The sequence below is a fragment of the Phyllostomus hastatus genome, unplaced genomic scaffold (genome assembly GCF_019186645.2).
Source record: "Phyllostomus hastatus isolate PE091 unplaced genomic scaffold, TTU_PhHast_1.1 phas_contig_148, whole genome shotgun sequence".
In the NCBI taxonomy this organism is placed as follows: domain Eukaryota; kingdom Metazoa; phylum Chordata; class Mammalia; order Chiroptera; family Phyllostomidae; genus Phyllostomus; species Phyllostomus hastatus.
Window position 1 is genome coordinate 4,119,931 of NW_025333607.1, and position 18,437 is coordinate 4,138,367.

General features: G+C 53.0%; 1 protein-coding gene across 2 annotated transcripts in view; it reads left to right on the plus strand.

The window, feature by feature from the left end:
• TARBP1 (TAR (HIV-1) RNA binding protein 1) overlaps nucleotides 1-18,437 on the plus strand; it is a 64,737-nt gene that overhangs the window by 37,513 nt on the left and 8,787 nt on the right. For both annotated transcript variants that reach the window (XM_045860419.1, XM_045860425.1), the window contains exons 20-25: nucleotides 1,742-1,862; nucleotides 3,082-3,192; nucleotides 4,621-4,770; nucleotides 7,016-7,102; nucleotides 13,519-13,715; nucleotides 17,964-18,045. In XM_045860419.1, the coding sequence (XP_045716375.1) occupies nucleotides 1,742-1,862; nucleotides 3,082-3,192; nucleotides 4,621-4,770; nucleotides 7,016-7,102; nucleotides 13,519-13,715; nucleotides 17,964-18,045 (748 nt within the window). The remainder of the gene's footprint in view (nucleotides 1-1,741; nucleotides 1,863-3,081; nucleotides 3,193-4,620; nucleotides 4,771-7,015; nucleotides 7,103-13,518; nucleotides 13,716-17,963; nucleotides 18,046-18,437) is intronic.

The window sequence follows — 18,437 nt, forward strand, 5'->3', positions numbered from 1 at the left end:
ATAACAAGTCAAAGTGGTTATACAAAAATAACATCATTCTTGGAACAAACCCTAAAATTTTGGTTTCTGGGATACAACTATTCATCTAATCCCCAAGTTAATGCTTCTGAAGATCATCAAAATAGCTTTTTAAAAACTTTTATTATTATTTTTTAATCCCCACCCAAGGATGTGCCCATCGATTTTAAAGAATGAGGAAGGGAGTGAGAGAGAAAGAGAGAGAGAGAGAGAGAGAAACATTGATCAACTGCCTCCTGTACATGTCCTGGTTGGGGATTGAACCCACAACTAGGTATGTGCCCTGACTGGGAATCGAACCCATAACCTTTTGGTGTACAGATGATGCTCCAATCAACTGAGCCACCCAGCAGGGCAAGTTTTATTTTTTTAACATAGTTTTTAAAAAATCTGGGTGTCTAGCCCTGACCTGTGTGGCTCAGTTTGTTGGGCGTTGTCCCACAAAGTGAAAGGGCATGGGTTTGATTCCCAGTCAGGGCACATGCCTGAGGTGTGGGTTTGGTCCCTAGTTGGAACTTGTACAAGAAGCAACTGATCAATGTTTTTTTCTTACACTTATGTTTCTCTCCCCCTCTTTCTCTGTCCCTTCGCCTCTCTCTAAAAAGAAATAAATAAATAACTTCTTAAAAATCTGTGTGTTTAGGTGTTTATAAAGAAGATGGTGTTGTATTATTCACTTTGATTTTAGAGTTTAGGACAACAAATGATAGTTGTGTACAGTTATCACAGTGTTTATTATTCCAATATGTTTTATCTTCCATCCTTCATTAAGAATATACATTAAAAATATATATGTATATATACGTTTTTTCTCCTGGCTGGTGTGGCTCAGTGGATTGAATGCTGGCCTGTGAACTGAAAGGTCACTGGTTCAATTCCTGGTCAGGGCACATGCCTGGGTTGCAGGCCAGGTCCCCATTTGGGGTTGTGTGAGAGGCAACTGATCAATGTTTCTCTCACACATTGATGTTTCTTTCCCTCTCTTTCCTCTTCCCTTCCCCCTCTCTAAAAATAAAAAGAAAAGAAAATCTTTAAAAAAATTAAATTATATATTTTCATTGTTAATTTTTTAAATTGTTCTTTTTTTCCTTTACCAGTTTAGTGTAGCAACAAAAGTGAATTTTTTTTAGTTGATGGTTCCAAAATAACTTCAATTTCCACTAGGGAAGTGTTTTGTTGTTAAAGTAAAATGACATTTGCTTACGTTATAGCAGTTACGGTGAGCTTTGGAAGTTCACTTACTTTATCTTTCCACATCTGCATACTGAAAACACTGGGATGCTGAGAGCACATGTCCTGAACAGGGCCCTCACACAGAGGACGTGCATTTGTAGTGTGGCCAATGGGGCGCTGGAGGCGGGGTCTTGCCCCCTTGCCCCATGGGGGAGTGGAGCTGTCCATGGTCCTGGCTCAGGAATAGCCCCTTGAGCGCAGGCCTGTTTTGTCCACTGATAAGGTATCAGTAGCCCAGGGTCAGCTGTGCGACAGTGGTTTTTCCAGAAATCTGGGTGAATTCGTGCCCGTTCAGACTTTCTGCACAGGCCGTCCTTTCGATAGATTCGTTATCTTCTAATGTCTGTACTGAATTAACAAGCATTGCATTAATTATGGGCCTACTTAATTTTAGAAAACTTTGGAAGGTTTTGATATTTTGAAACTAATATTTGAGGTATTTTTCTGTTTTGAAAATGTATTAACCTGGTCTATCATTTTATACTTCTAGTACCCAAAGAGAGGACCATTATGTCAGAATTTGTGCTGTCAAGTTCCTGTGTTTATTAGATGGCGCTGACATGTCTCATAAACTGTTCGTGGAGGATCTTGCAATCAAGCTATTAGATAAAGTAAATATGCTTTTTTTCTTTACTTTAAAGTATCTTTGTTGTATAGTTAAGTCAAAATCCAACATTTGCTCTTTATGGTGATGAAATTTGTATTTCTAAATATTTTGATCAGGAAAAAAATGAGATTTATGTTCCATATTTTTAGTTAAAGGTTGGTGAGTAGTTGTCCAACTCAGGCGTGGTTCGGAGAACAAGCATGTTTTCCCTGTACTATCTGAACTTCCCTCTGGGTACCTTCCAGAACCAGTCAAAACCAGTTGGATTTAGAGTGATGTATCCTTGCATTCTTTTATGGAAACCGTAGAGTGGAAAGGTGATATAATGCAGGAGCTGGCATAATGCGAACAGTGTTTTTGAGTCTGCAAAGGCACTTGTAAATGAGCAGGACAGTGTCTGAGGGGCGGGTTCAGTAAGGCTGGGAGAAGAGAGTGCGGTGAAGTCAAGTACACGAGGCAGGCGCAGCGCCTGACGCCGGAAGTAACTGGTGATCGTGCGACCCACTGAGTCACCTGCACTGAAATGCAGTGTTCACCATGCATTGGTCAGCTTTGTTACATGAAACCCAGGAGGTATTTTTACGCCAAAATGTCCTCCTTTGCGCGGTGGGTGTCAGGAGTGCTGTCTCAGAGGAAGCGGCGTTTCGCTGGTTTCCTGAAGGACGCGTAGAAGTGACTGCAGTGGGGACCCCACCAGGCAGAGCGCATGCGCGGGCGTGAGCTCTGCTAGTGCCGGAGGCCCGCGACTGCCGCTCTCCTCCTGGCGAAGGCAGCGCCTGTCCGCTTGCTTCCCAAGGCGCTCTCTTCCTGGCGTTCTCATCCAATGGCAGATGCCTGTTTTGAACTTACCTGAGAGGAAGGGGCATAAAAGGAGAAGTGTCTATTGGTGCCTTGAGAGACTTGTCCAATACCTCCGTCTTGTCCCACGGCATGGCCCCATGGCCCCCTTAAATGGCCACAACGGAATAAAGTGTCTTTCCGAAGACTTTCATACCGCAGTTATATAGTTCCTTTTCTAATTTTAAAAGCAGGTAAGTTCAGCAACTACATGCACTTTTTTGAAAACTAAAGAATTGACTCTCTTATGCTCCTTTTTGCCTTTTGGAGGACGACAGTCTCTGGTGCCAGTTTGACCTTCTGAGTGTGAAGTTGTCATGGATTTGGTGTTCATGAATGACAAATCCAATGAGTGATTTAATATAAACTCCCTCCCCTGCCCCCAGGATGAGCTGGCGTCTACGTCTAGGACTCGATACTATGTGAATTCTCAACAACACAGAGTGAAAAACCGAGTGTGGCAGATTCTGCTGGTCCTTTTCCCCAGATTTGATCAGGTATAGTATTTATTATATTTGTACCTTTAAGCATGTTTCCACGTGAATAAACTATTTAGTAGACAATGTCACGTACTATTTTAAAATGGAGAAAGTAATCTGCTTAAAATTTATACTTCAGTGCTTAAAATTGAAGCCATTCAGAACTTTTTTCCTAACAGAAAGCATACTAAGGCAATTAGGTATTGCAGAAATAAGTTAGACCCTGGTTTACCTGGCCCCACTGAGTATTTTTTCTTTCAGTGTTTTAATGGAGCACTGCAAGTGTTTAACATTTCATATGGCACTTGATTAGAAAATCTAAATACTTAACTCCTCCTAATTTGCACCAGCCAAGCTGGCTGGGAGTGTGAGTGTTCCACACCGTCCGTAGCCGAGACTCATCTGCAGTCTGGAAACCACAGGGCGCGTCCCCTGGAAACCGGAGGCACAGCCGGTGCAGGTGGAATCCCAGCCAAGTCGAGCCTAAAGTCACGCTCCGCTTTATGCTACTGCCGTGGGGGCTCGAAACGGGCTCTTCTGCTCCTTTGCTACTGATGGGAAATTCTTTCAAGATGAGTTTTTCTCCTTTAAAATAAACAAGTATACATAATAAATGTTTTTGTGTGCTCATATGAGGAGATAACGCTTTTTGCCTGCTACTTACAGACGGTCAGTTGCCCAGATAGAAGTGTGATTTCTGAGCACTGTGCCAGGTGGGAGGAGGATTTTGGAGTCGTGCAGGGCGGGAGCTGGGGAGGCTGTGTGGGTGGGAGAGGAGGGGTGGGAGGAGTCAGTCCAGGAAACCCAGGAGGCCCAGCTCTGCCTCTCCCAGGCTGGTCTGCCCCCTGCCAGCTCTGGCGACCTGGGGTCCCAGTTACCTGGCGGGGCATCCATTGTGGTGCATCTTGAGCTGACCCTGACTGCTGCTGTGCACTAGATACGTAGCCTTGGGACAGGTGTTTAACTTTCTGAATCTTTCCTTTTCCCTGTAAAAATACAGAGGATAAAAACCTTTCTCACAGAACAGATGTCCGAGTAAAACATGCAGGACTCAGTAAAAGAGTCTCGTCACCATATATCAGTCCACGGGTATTAGGGTCGTTGTTTGCAGAGCGGTAGATTCAATACTTCCTTATAATAAAACTTCAAGCTGTTTTTTTAACGGTGACTATTTTTTAAATTAAAAGTAATAACCATTTTCAAAGTTGCTAAGAGATTGGATCTTAATTGTTCCCACCACAAAAAAGAAATGGCCATTATGCGACGTGATAGAGGCATTATTAGCTAATGCCACGGTGGCTGTATTATCGTGACATGTAAATGTATCAAATCAGCATTTTTATCCCTTAAATTTATACAGTATTATATGTAAATTATATCTCAGTGAAAATAAATTTAAAACAATAACCATAACACAATTTAACTTCTGAATTTTATTTTTCCCAGAATTTCTTGAATAGAATCATTGACAAGATTTTCCAGGCCGGCTTCAGCAATAACCAGGCATCCATAAAGTATTATATAGAATGGATCATTATATTGATCCTTCACAAGTTCCCTCAATTTCTTCCGAAGTTCTGGGATTGCTTTTCTTATGTAAGTAGAGATTTTTCATATTTTTTAAAATCAAGCAAGATGCTGGCTGTGCTGGGAGATTTGTTTTGCTCTAATTAGTTGTTTTTGACTATCAATTATCCTGTGTCCAATGTATTGACTCCTAAATTGGGTTTTGCAAGATTTGAACTGATGTAGGAGACGGAAATCCCTGGCACAGCCTGAGCGCACCGCCGTGGTTTCGAGAGCTCTTCCATTCTAACAAAAGAAGGATGGAAAAGGCTTTTGTTATTAGGAATTGAGAGAAATGGGTGTGTTCTAGAAATCATTTTTAAGGAGTGGATACTAAGATTAGTGATGGAGTTTACAGTGTAGGCTTCTGGACAAATAACGAATTGTTTCTAAGCACTAGCCCAGTGGTCCCAAGTCCGTGCTCCCTTTGTGACCTTCAACTCTGTGCGTATCTCCTTTTCTGTTTCTTCCTTCCGGTTTCAGGGGAAGGAACAGTGTTTGCATTTCCTTCACTGGCTTTCCTCTGAAATCTTCACTCTTAATCTGACGAATTCTTCTGCTTCCAGCCACTGTCCAGGTGTCCATTCCTGCACAATTGAGCTTTGAGGACCAGTGGTCTTTGCCCTCCTTTCTTGCTCTCCTGAAGCCACTGGGGTCCGTGGCGTCCTCCGAGCCTGTGCTCTGAGGGCCTCCTGAGCAGCAGCAGAGCAGAGGGCCTCTCTCCGTCCGCTTCACCTGCCTCGTCCCAGCAGCCGCCCACAGCTGGCTGTCACCGCGGTGTGCCTCTGCCCCGCTTGGGACGCCGGCCGTCTCTGGCCCTTTCACGCTTGCTTTCTGTCTTGGTTTTATCTTATTCATCATCATTCAGCTCTGAGCTGCTCTTCCTGCGCCCCTTGTGCTTGTCAGCCCGTCTCTGCCAGCTCAGCATCCCCAGGGTCATCATCTTCGCAGAGTCAGCTTCATCCACGTACAGTGGAACGATGGCGATTTCCCTCCCTCAGCTGGCCCGTTCCTGTCGACCTTCATTCTCCCAGGCTCCAGGAGCCACCTCACCCCCAGTCGTGAAAGTCAGGTAGAGTGTTCGCACGTCACTTGTGCAGAAGCAGGTTCCTTTTCACGCCCAGGCTTCCTCTCCTGGCTCTTCCTCTCCCCTCCGTGTCCGTGAATGGAGAGCAGTATCCCGTCCGTCTTTCTTGCAGCGCTTCTCAGACCTGCAGCTTCGTTAACCTCGCCTCTCCTGTCTGTTTTCCAGGGGATTGGGGTGACTCTGGACTCCGGAGCCTCCCCACCTCTCGTGTCCCCAGTGATCTGGCCATCTGTCCCCCCTTTTCACAAAGAGCTTTCAGACCTTGTAGGTCCTCTTCAGACCTTTTACTGTGGGCATCAGTCAGGGTGGTTCACTGTAAGGAAATGCAGCATTTTCGGCCCAGTGAGTCAAAGAGGGAACGTGGACCAGCAGTGGGGGCGGAGGCGGTCTGCAGCTCCCAGAGGGCCTGGAACGCCACCTGGGTGCTGCCAGGATGCCGCAGAATCAGGAGCTGGAAAACAGGAGCGAATGGGGGCATGGCGGCTCCCAGACTGCAGGGGCAGAGGTTGGTCCACTAAACACACGCACGTCCCGTCCTCTGTTCATGGGGCTCACACTGAATTCTCCCTGCGGCTCTCACCACCCCATCACGGTCACACTCAGGCTTCCCGAGTGTCCAACGTGCATGCTGGGCTTCCCCACCCCCTCCCCGCACCCTGAGCTGCCCTGTCCGAGTCTCCCCAGTGTGTGTGGCATCCGTCAGGGGTTCATCCCACATGACTGTTTTAGAAGGTTTCTGAATTCCACTTGAATGCTCTCACGAAGGTTTTCCTCATGTCTTCTCAAAGTTATCCATGAGGCCCCCTTGAGGTCCGAGCCCTGTCCCCAGAGTTCCCCAGGTTGCTGCCTTCGCCTCCCACTCACGTCTGTGTCTCTGTGTGGCTCACGTGCCACCTGTTCTTGCTGCCCCCCCCTCCACTCCCCTCTGGCCATTCTCTCTCATCCTGCTGTCCTCCCCTCTCCTGGAGGGAGGTGTCCCGACCACACCCCTCCCCTCACAGGAGGCTGGTTAGTGCCTTGTTGTGTCTGCTGGTCGCTGTGTATGTAGGTGTTTGGCTCTGGGGAGTTAACTTTTCTGTCTTTGCTGTTAATCCCATATCCCCAGCGGGCTGCGGCTACGGCTGGGAGTGGGTCGGCCGGACCACAGTGAGCCTTGAATGACTGTTCTGTGTGTCTGATTGTTTCCAGGGGGAAGAGCACCTGAAAACAAGCATTTGTACATTCTTATCAGTTTTGTCACATTTCGACATCATTACTGAAAACATCCCAGAAAAGGTGAGTTTAAATTGTAAGAAGAGTTTAAACTTGACTGTCAAAATAGAATTTTGTATATTTGAACTAATTTTTGTAAATGTGGAGCATTCCTTATGTTTTTTTCAGTTTCTCCCTTTCTCCCTTCCCTCCCCCCCCCCCCCCCAGTGTGCACACACTTAGACGTGAACCCACAGTGAGATGGTGCAGCTCGCACACGTAAGCACCGAGGGACATAGCACATCACCAGACTCCTTCAAGGGCAATTTTTAGTGATACTGCTGTTCATTTTATACAAGTATTTGACTATGACTATTTAAATAGGACTTCTCCTATTGCATTTCGCTGTTTTTTGACTGGCATAGTTACTTAACAAACACTCGTACAGGGGAACTTATGGTCAAAGTACTGAGAGCTGTTGGGTGACTGACGGCTGATGAAAATGACCCCCATCTGGGAGTGTGAAGGCCATGCCCTTCCCAGGTTCCGGACAGTCTCTTCAATGGGCTCCCAGGGAAGCAGAGATCCTAGCCAATTCCGGTTAGTCACTGTGGCAACTGTGAAGAATTTAGGAAACCTTGCCAATGAGATTTCCAGGTAGATTCTGGGTTGTTGCATCTGTGGAGAAGACAGATCTGTGGTAAGCTTTAGGAGAAACTTGGTGTGTGAAATAAGAAGTATTGTTTAGTGTTGAAAGTGAAGTAAAAATGTAGGGGAAAATGGTTTCCTAGAATTCCTCAGTGTGTTCTTGTCTTTCAGCAGTGGTAACAGTCAAATGTAGTTGTTAGCCTGTTTCCTCAGTCCTAAGCGGACCCTTTGCCGCCCCACCTGTTAACCTCTGAAGTCTCGGTAGTCGTAAACTTGATGGCTCCCTACGGTGTCTGTCCGCCCGATGGCCGTGTGTCGGTTTCAAGAAAGCTCTAGCACCCGGTAACATTAAATGTTACTTCCCGTTTTAAACATGCGCAGAAAAAACCTTGCTCACAGTCTGTTGAGAGAGGTGACAGGCGCACTGCATTACGGCCGGTGGCGTGTGGGGGGCGGGGATTAAGAGCTCGGGGTCAGCTCAGATGGATGCTGACAACGGGCCCATTTTGGGAGAGGTCCGGTCAGATCTGGTGTGAACAACGTGGCAGTCTTCAGTTAGGTCCTTTCTGTGCTGGCCGTATATTAGATATTTTAGGTTTATTTTTAATTTTCAAAACATCCAAAAAAGGAACGCTGATGAATGGAATAGAATCATCTCAATTTCAACATCTTCTGGGAAAAACAAAACCCAAACCGAGATACCGCAGTGAAGACCGAGCTCTTTCACGCTGTGAGCCTCCGTGTCCAATCCGTGCAGACCGCTGTCGCTTGGCCTCCATGTCCAATCCGTGCAGACTGCTGTCGCTTGGCCTCCATGTCCAATCCGTGCAGACCGCTGTCGCTTGGTGGCTGCGTTTTTGTCCCGAGACTTCCTGGAAGCAGTCACGGAGGGCTTCCCGTCTTCTTCACAGGGTGTCCTTCGTCACTCAGCCTGTGTGTGCATGAGCCCTGTGGAGCGGTCAGATGAGCTTCCCCCCTGCTGTCCCACAGGGCAGAGGTCAGGGTCCTGCGTGCGCTTGGGAAATTAGGGGAGAAGGGCACCCACGACGCCCTGCTTGTGGTGGCCAGGCAGCCGCCCGGTGGGGGAGCCTGTCAGCCAGCACAGGAGGCGCCGCTGTGGCTGAGCAGGACCCTGACGGCTGGGCTGGGCAGCACGGGCATCCCCGGGGTGGGTGCCATGGTGACAGGGCTGTCCTCCCGACCGAGGATGGCTGTGGGTTTTCTTCACTTAACAGGTAATACGTACCCAGCGCCCAGGTGTTGGTTTCTAACACCATTCTCTCTTAGAAGGAACCGGGCTCCTTGGAGAAATGGCAGATTCTAGAACTGGGGCAGAAAATACAGAAGATAAAGTTGGAGCATCTTATAGTGCCAGAAAGTCAGGAAACGCTTTCCACACACATGCAGACACATGTGTACACAAGGACACACACCGACACACACAGACACACATCTGGGATAGGTTCCCAATGGCTAAGACTGAAACAGCTTGAGCAGCACAGTAAGTGAAGTGACACTGGCTTACCACCCAGAGTGTCAAGTCAGCATCTGCAGGTCCATACTGGTAAGAATAAATGGAGGGTCAGTGCATAGATAAACCAGAGACGACAAACCTCCTGTGCAGAATTCAAGTAATTCACGCAGGCGCCCCGCCCTCCAGGACCGGGAGTGGACCCCACCGCCAGTGAGGGCCGCCCTGGGGGCCTGCTTCCAGCGAGTGGAGGGCGGGTGTCAGGGGCAGAGACTGCACGGTGGGGCCTGCCACAGTGATCAGTCCCGCTGATGGCGGGTCCCCTCAATGGGACGTGAGGAAGATGGCGTCGGTGGTCCCCTCCCACACCACCATGGCCCCCGTGGAATTATCACCCCAGCCCAGTCAGGGGCCAGTCTGCACAATCCCTGACCTCTGCCCCAGACCTGATGCACGTCACTACAAGGAGAGTTCAGGACACTGTCATGGCCAAGGGGAGGGTGGGGGCCCAACAGCTAAATGTCGGGTGGCCTGGCTGGGACCCTGGGACGGGGGAAGGAGGTGAGGAAAGCGGAGGAGAGCAGAATAAAGCCCAGACTGAGGATTAAGATTGTGAAGACTGGTGAGAAATCGGAGGGGGGGGGTGCATAGGGACGTACCCCGGTGCTTGGACGGCATTCCTTCAGTTCCCTGTTACGTGATCTGCACGGGTGCCGAGTACTGACTGAGTATACGGCAGCACCGCGTGCTCTCCGAGAAGGGGAGGCTGCAAGGCCTGCAGTGCACAGATGGACGGCACCGGCTGCCGCTGGGGCCGCGCTGGGGCTGGGGAGCCCTGGGCTGTTGGGCTGGAGAGCCACCACCTCTGTCTGTCAGTGCTCCTGCAGCCAGGCCTTCAGGTGACGTGCACCTGAGTGGCCTTTGGAAGGCAGTCGTGGGGGTGTGTGTTCCGTGGAGGCGGCCCAGCTGGGGTCCTGGTGTCCGAGCTTCGTGGGCAGAGACACAGGCGCAGCACTGGGCTTGTGTGGATGGCGGGAGGCCCGGCCTGGCGTGGGCGATGCTGGAGGCTCTTGATCGTGAGAGGGGTGCAGCTGGTTTGTGGCATAGCTCCTGGTGGCTCAGCTGAGAGCCGCAAGTCTGCTCCTCCTGTGCTTCCTGAGGTTCTGTGAGGAGGGTCTGTTTCTGCCTAGGTAACCAGGTCCTGTTCCTGTGGCTAAACTCGACAGATTAAAATTCAGACATTTTTCAAAAAATTGAAAAATAAAATTTAAATATTTTTCAAAACACTGCCAGTTGCACCAAAAGTAGCTGTGAGGGAGGGGTGTGGGAGGGAGGCGGTGAGGTCAGAAAGGGCACAGGAGGGACCCCAGGGGTGGGGGCTGTGCAGTGTCCTGACTGAGGTGGTGGCTACACGGACTCACACGTGGTGACACGGTAGGGGACGTAGCACAAGCCCAGTGCACACACATGTGCGCGCGTGCACACACACACAACTACAAATGAAACCGGGGAAGCTGCCATGGCACCGGGGGCTGGGTGACGTCGCTGTTCTGGTGGTGCTGTTGTGCTGCGGTCTGCCAGTGTTTCCGTTACAGAGCGGGGAGCGGGGTGGCAGGGGGAGGCCCCAGCCAGGAGCAACCCCCCCCCCGCCCCCGCCCCCCACTGCACCCACCCGAGCTTGTTCCTCAATGCTTGGGTCGCTGTCAACAGACAGATTCAAGTGGGAGACGCAGGCGCACTGGGAACGAGACGGCAGGCGTGTCTGGGAAGCGCAGATGAGCCTGAAGCTGCAGGCGGGCACCTGGCTGGTCTGGGCGCCCCGCGTGTGGGGGAGGGAAGGTTGTGAGTGTGTTAGTGAGTGCGTTCTACACACCGGAGCCGAGGCTACAGGCGGGCACCCGGGTAACCCGAGTGCGCCGGCTGTGGGGGTTCAGGGGTTGTATACCCCTGAGTCAGCCTCCAGGTGCCCCTCCTCCCCCCCTTCTAAACCTGGGGAATAACGTGCAGCTACGGAGGCTTCCTCAGCCAGCAACGGCTCTTTGTCTAAGTCAGCGAAGTTGCCACAGAGGCCCCCTTTCCCAGCACAGAGTCTCCAGGACTCCCCTGCTCCTGCGCTGTCCCTGCTCGTGATGTCCGGATGTCTCCCGGCACTCTCATCAGACCGGGCTCCGGGCTGCTGAGTCAGTGGGGGACACTGTTCCTCCTCCTCCCTGCCCGTTTACTACCTGTCCTACCTGGCGCTACCATGGGGGAACCGGACCGTGTATAAGGCCCGGGATGTCTGTATTGTCGCCTGCAGTCAGCTCAAGAACAAGTTCAACTAAAAGAAGAGAAGTGGCCGTGGCCCCCAGTCTGGGAACCGCGGGTGGGTCAGAGCCAGGGACACACACTCGGCCACCCGCAGGGATGTGCCCTCTGAGAAAACGAGGGCCCGCAGCACAGAAGCTGGGGACACCGGCGCTTAAAGGGGAGGAGATGGAGCGGCAGAGGGCTGGGGGCACAGTCTCAGAAGAGCGAGGCCGGCTGGGAGCTAAGGCCGGCCGGGAGCTAAGGGCTTCGTGCAGAGCTGGGCAGCAGGAGGTCGAGACTGGATGAATCCGCTGCAGGGAGGCCTGAGCGCGCAGCAGCAGGGAGAGCGGAGAGAGGCGCTCCGGTCGGGAGTTGGAACGCCTGGTTTTAACATGTTAGAGAAGAGAGCGGTGAGAGGTTTTGTGACAAGGTCTGGGGCACGGGTTTGGGCTCAGAACGGGGGAGGGGGAGCCGTGGTTTTTACGTGATGGAGGAGGAGGAGCTGTCTGGAAGCCACATTGAAGAGAGGCGCAGGGGGTGCAGCCGCTCTTGTGCCTTGAGAAGGTGGGAACGCGGGTTAGGAGGTCCCAGCGAGCACTTGGGTGGAGCGGAGGGTTGAGGAGGGAGGAGAGCTGTGAGGCCTGTTGCGGGGGGCGGGGGGGCAGGGGTCCTGCTGGGGGAGGTGAGGGAGCAGGGAGGCCCCGCAGACTCGGGTCTGGAAGTGAGCGGAGACCAGGCGGGTGGGCGGTGGGGTGAGAGCAGCTGGCGGCAAGGCCCTGTGGGGCGGGCGCTGTGACGAGGTCTCCTTGGTTTCGCCTCCCCCCACCCCTTCCCCCACGCTGGCATCTGTGCTTTCTGCGTGTCTGTGATGCTCTGGGCCCCAGGGGTTCTGCCGTGAACAAACTCGGGCTCTGCCCGCGTCCTGGTGGCTGAGAGGGATGTGACTGTCAGCCTGCCCGCTCTCCGCCTTCTGGACTGGGGCTCAGACGCAGTGTGTCACTGAGAAGCTGCCATTCTCTCTGCTGCCCCTGTGACCCCCCTGCTCTCCCCGCCCGCCCAGCGAGCGCACCTCCTCCTCTGCACTGCTGCCCCTCCTGGCTGGGCCCGGCTGGCCACTGTGCCGACCTGCTCAGATACAGGCGACGTTTGTCTCAGTCGTTCATCACGGTGGGGTGGTGGTGGTGTGTGTGTTACAGTTGTGTGTGTTACAGTTGTGTGTGTGTGTATCCGTGTATCTGTGTCCCGGCAGCGTCCGCAGCATGCTGGCAGATCAGTGGCCTTTGGTCTGTGTTGAGGACGTGTCGAGGAAGGAGGGAAATACAGAGAGAGGGTCACGCACACCTGCGGCTCGTCCCCGGGGAGAGTGTGGTGGTCCTCAGTCCTCAGTCCTCACTCCATCAGCAGACGCTCCCCGCAGGCTGCCACTCGCAGGAACATCGAGGGGGCACCCGGCGGTGTGTTAGACATTTGAGCCCCTCCGAGTCCACATTAACATGTCACTTCCCTTCGCTCTCGGCCGAGCTGTGTCATTTTAAAACCCGGGACTGGCTCTGCGTGACGTCCCCAGGCTGTGCGCTCACGGGAAAGGACCGGGGAGCTTAAACTCTTCGTTGCTCTTCTTCCCACTTCTTGCTCCCTGCCGCCCCGCGGTGCCCTGTGGGTGCAGGGTCGGCACTGGGGACGGCTGAGCAGTTCAGAGTCCCGACAGGGAGGGACCCTGGCTGTGGGAGTGCCTCCAACTTCTCAGAAAGCGGGGCTCCTGAGGGGTGATCTCACGTTCTCGGCCCAAGACAGGCCGGGGATGGGGCCGTGGTTTTGAGACGTCATGGTCGCAGAGTGGTCGGCCTGCAAACACCCCGCCCGCCTTGCCCAGGACCTGGAGATGGGGAACTACCGCAGCATCCCGCGCAGAGCGCTGGGGGTTCTCTCCTGGGGACTGCGGTGCCAGCGTGCCCCGCCTGGCTCAGGGGGAGGATGGGGGGTCCCGCTAATGCACGTGCAGGGACGTCCATGCCGACCCTGCTGACCCCGTCCTCCCTCATCGATCTGGGGCGAATGGCCCACGTGAAGGACTGTCCTCCTCTCTTTCCAGAAGCCCCTCCTGAAGCGGGCCCTGGCCGTCGTGCTCCGCTGGGGCCTCAGCCACAACTTCAGCGTCCGGCTGTACGCGCTGGTGGCGCTGAAGAAAATCTGGGGCATGTGTAGGACGTGGCAGGTGGAAGACATGGACGCCGTGATGCCCGTGATCGAGTCCAGCCTCAGTCAAGTGGAGAACATGCACGGAGCAGGGTGAGGAGCAGGGCGAGGGCCCGTGGCCGGCAGTGTCCTCCTGGTGGCACAGGGGACGGCTTGTCGCAGGCTGCCCGTCTCAGCTCGTCATAGCGTCACACGGATGAGGCAGAGCTGACGTGGTGGCCCAGTGAGATGCAGCTCAGTTACATTTCAGATGGTCGGCGGCTCCATCTTGACCTCCTGAATCACGGCTGCCATGGGTGGAGCGGGAGGGGTGCCTGACCCAGTGTCTCCTAAGGCCTCTTCTGCGGGGAGGTCGCCGCACACGCAGGCCCGAGTGTCCTGGTCTCTGGACCGACTGCCTCGTCTCGTCTCCAAGGTGGTGCTGTTTTACTTCATCACTAGTGCTGACTGTCACCACCTGGGAGGGCCAGATTTTCTCCCTGCAGGGGCCCAGGTGGTAAGAATCCATTACCAGGTTGCCCTTCGCGTGCTCGAAAGTACTGACGGACAAAAACCAATGGGTGGAGGTCGGAAGCAGCGAGTCGGGCATACTAGCTAGTATCTGGAAAATCAGCAACACGTAGCCGTCGGCCTTTGCCTTGACCAGCAAGTTAGCACACGGTGCAGACAGGCCTCCCTGTGAGTCACGGCTGAGCCTCGTGGGGTGCACGGCCGAGGTACCTCCGTGGCCACGTACTGTGGCCCTCTACCCACCTTACTGTTCTTTTTCCTTTAAGGTTTTATTTGTTTATTTTTAGAGGGGAGGGAGGGAGGCAGAGAAACATCAATGCAAGAGAGAAACATCGTTCAGTTGCTTTTCATATGCGCCCTGACTGGGGACCGAACCCACAACTCAGGCATGTGCCCTGACTGGGAATCGAGTCTGCCTTTTGCTCTGTGGGACGGTGCCCACCCAACTGAGCCATGATGGTCTGGGCCCACCTTACCTTTCACTGCAGCTGTTGAAAAGAGGCGTTGCGGTGACGCGTGGGGAAGGGAGGTCTGGGGGCTCGGGAGAAGAACACTCAGTTCAGCAAACATCCTAAAATATATCTGCATGTGATAGACAGAAGGGGACCAGGAGGAGAGGCGCGTTGTGGGGGGGGGTGGGCAGGATGAGCTAGAGATGAGGGGTGAGGAGCAGGCAGGGCGAGCCGCTCGGGCAGGTGGTGCAGAGTGCGGGGAACGGCCTTCAGTGTGGGTCCCAGCAGTCCCTGAAACCAGGGATTCCCCGTGGCAGTGCCCACAACCCCTGACTTCCCGGGTGTGTGCGGGCCCCTGGAGCTCTGGCTGTTTCTCAGGAGACCTGCGACGCCTCCTCCTGTCCCCGTGTGTGGGGGCGCGTGCATCCATCACTCCTTGCATTTCGTGCATGCTCGGCTGAAGCTGTCTACAGGAGTAGATTCAGACATTAATGTTTTCCAGCATAGCACCTGTATTATGTAGTAAGCCAAACTCCAACTGCAGAAGTTGTTCCTAATCATACTTTAATGTACAATTGGTGAAATTGTATTTTTAACGGAACATACTTCTCCCTCTGAATGGGGACTTGAAGGAATCCTTACTGTGCAGATAGGGTCCGTGTGTCAGTGTGCAGTTTTCTCTGGGACCAAATCATCACTTACTGTTTGGTGTTGGCGTGTCTTGGTTGTTGACCCCGCTCAAAATTCTTGGTATCTGTGTTTTAATTTCTTTAATATTTTATTTATTTATTTTTAGAGAAAGGGAAGGAGAAAGGGAGAGAAACATCAGTGTGTGGTTGCCTCTTTTGTGCCCCCAACTGGGGACCTGGCTCACAACCCAGGCAGGTACCCTGACTGGGAATCCAACTGGCGACCCTTTGGTTCGTTAAGCCACACCAGCCAGGGCTGTGTTTTGTTTTCTACAAACAATTAGCTCAGCTCATAGGTTTTATTAAGTGATAAAACATTCTTCTGAGAAACGACATGTTCTTTTTAAGATCCCAGTACCACGTAGTACATACAGCCGACCAGAGGAGGCGCCCCTGGTGGGAGGCAGCTCCTGAGCAGCCGGCGCCCCAGCATGGGCTCTGGGACAGGCACAGGTTGGGGACTGGAGGTCAGCGGCAGGCAGACGGGTGGTCTCTCTCCCTCTCTTCATGGAGTTCAGTCAGGTGGAGACGGACATTAGATAAGTAATCACAACAATTAAGAAAGGGTTTGAATGATGGTGAGTCCTCTAGTGGAGAAGTCTCGGTTTGGCGGGAATCACGGACCGCTGACTCCGGTTTGGTGGGAGCCGCCGTCTGCAGGGCGGGAAGGAAGCTGGCAAACGCAGTGGAGGGAATGCTTTCTGGGCCAAAGAGAGTGTTGGGGACCCCTGGGGGTGGGAAGGGTGGCTGTGCTCCCAGGTGACAGAGTGTGAAGGTGGAGGGCGGGACTGCAGGGGCCCTGGTGGGGTGGGGGCGGGGCAGGCCACGTGGGCCTTCTGAGGAGCAAAGGGGGAAGCCCTCCCGAGTGACATCACCCAGCTTGCTTTTGCAACTTGTAAAGTGTGACCAGGGGCCGGCAGGAGAGTGGGAGCGGAGCTGTGAGCCAGGTGAGCGTGGGGTCGGTGCACAGGCTTGCGGGAAGGAGGAGTGAGAGCCCCCTGGCACCACGGGACCCGGAGCCCTTTCCGTGGTGCCCTTCGGGGGCAGAACCGAATTAAAACGAGGCAAAGCGGTGGGACCGTTTGTTCTCCTTTGTTAAATCCCAGGATAGGTTCATCGAATCTTTTTTCTTTACTTGAATGTTTGAAATAATCCCTGTCTTTAATTTAACAAATGGGCGACGAGGAAGGTAGAACACTGCCAAGTTGTGTGGTCGTTCTCGAACCACGTCTCCGTCACGTGTAGGAAGAGCAGTGGTTGGAGGTGGGCATGCTGTCAGAGGACGGCCTTTGCTTTGTTTCTGATGAGCTTGGTGTTTCAGTAGGTGTCGGGGGGCTGAGCGGGGCAGACGGGTGCCCTGGAAACAAGCCTGCCTGCCGCCCTGCCCTCCCCTACCCCCCACTCCCCCCAAGCCGCTCCTCCCGGAAACAGGCATCTCTTCATCAGCTCTTCCAGTGTGCCTGTGCCTCAGTTACCTCCCGAGTCCCTGCCGAGGGGCGAGGTGGGCTGGAGGGAAGGCCAGAGAAGACAGGAAACCTCAGAAGGAGGGGCACGGAGCGGAGTCCCGGGCGGGGATCTAGGGCACAGCCAGGGGTGCTGTCCTTCCAGGAGGCTCTTGGGAGCAAAGGGAAAGAGGACGGTGCAGAAGGAGGGGCAGGCATCTGTCCCTCACCCTGAGAGGTGGGTGGCGTGGCCATCTGCTCTGCTGTCTGCACCGAGAGGGGCTGGGCACTCCGGGGAACGAAGACGCTCCAGCCCAGGGCCTGGCCTCACCGGGAAGGCGTCTGGGATTGCTTCCTAGGCTTCTGGCTGCTGATCGTGAATTCAAACTGAAACCTGCCAGGCATGTTGTAGTATTTTTATCCTCACCTCTTTTGCCTTTTTAAACATAACAGATGGGTTAAGAATTCAAGCCCTGCTCCACATTAAATTTGTTTGGTTTACAAAAGTTGGTCAGTTTGGCCACGTGTTGTGAATTTCCAGAGTAGCGAAAGGGACTCACCTAATGGTTTTCTCTCCTGAAAAAGCCTCTCCCGCCAGAGACCTAAGGGTTGCAGCCCAGAGTTCTCGCAGCGTCTTTGTTTGGAACCCCTTTCCCCAGCACTCCAGCGGTCTGTCCCGCAGCTGCTCTGTGCTGTCCCTCCGCTGTCCCTCAGCCAGCACGCTCGCTGGAGCCCAGGCCTCTGCACAGCCTGCTGGGTTGGCCCCCGCGCTTTTCATGCACTCCTGGGCCACACACTTGCTGAATCAGTATTTGTTGTGGGACTCCCAGGTGTCTGCTTCTGTGTTCCATTTTAAAAGATCCGACGCAGTGTCAGGTTTTTTGTTTTGGTTTTTTGTTTTTTTTTTAGATTTTATTTATTTATTTTTTTTAAAGAGGGACGGGAGGGAGAAAGAGAGAGAAACATCAATGTGCGGTTGCTGGGGGCCATGGCCTGCAACCCAGGCATGTGCCCTGACTGGGAAGCGAACCTGCGACACTTTGGTTTGCAACTCGTGCTCAATCCACTGAGCTACGCCAGCCAGAGTGCAGTGTCAGTTTTTAAAGTTGGTTGATCTTGGAGACGGGTATACAAACCTCAGGATCAAGTTCACAGTATTTTCCATTGGTTCTAAAGTCTGCAGTACCTCTGTGAGACGTCTGACCTTCCCCCCTGGTCTGCGCCTCATACCCTGTCTTCAATCCCCAGGAACGCCAAGAGGAACTGGCAGCGCATCCAAGACCACTTCTTTTTCGCAGCATTTCACCCGCTGGAGGATTACTGTCTGGAGGTGAGCGGAGACGCCCGCGTGTGCCTTCTCTCCTGCACGCGCAGCCTGACACGCCCTGCCTTGAAGGGTGGTCGTGGAAGGGTGACGATGAGCCTGACTCGCCCCTTGCTTGCACACTTCCCCTTCACACCGCCAGGCTCAGTCGTGTCACTTCATGCAGACAGATGACTTGCTTGCGTTTCACTCTTGAGCAGTGGCGACCGGCCAGTCACTTCCACTCTCTGTTTCTCAGGCGGGGTCGGGCTGGTAGACACTGGAAGGGGGATGCTTAACTCTGTACAGAAATCTGTTCTGACATTAAAAGGAAATGAGTGAGAACATTTGTGCAGGTGAGATTTTGTTGTAATGAAGCCCACTATTAATGAAAAAACAAAAAGATCTTTTTTTGTTCA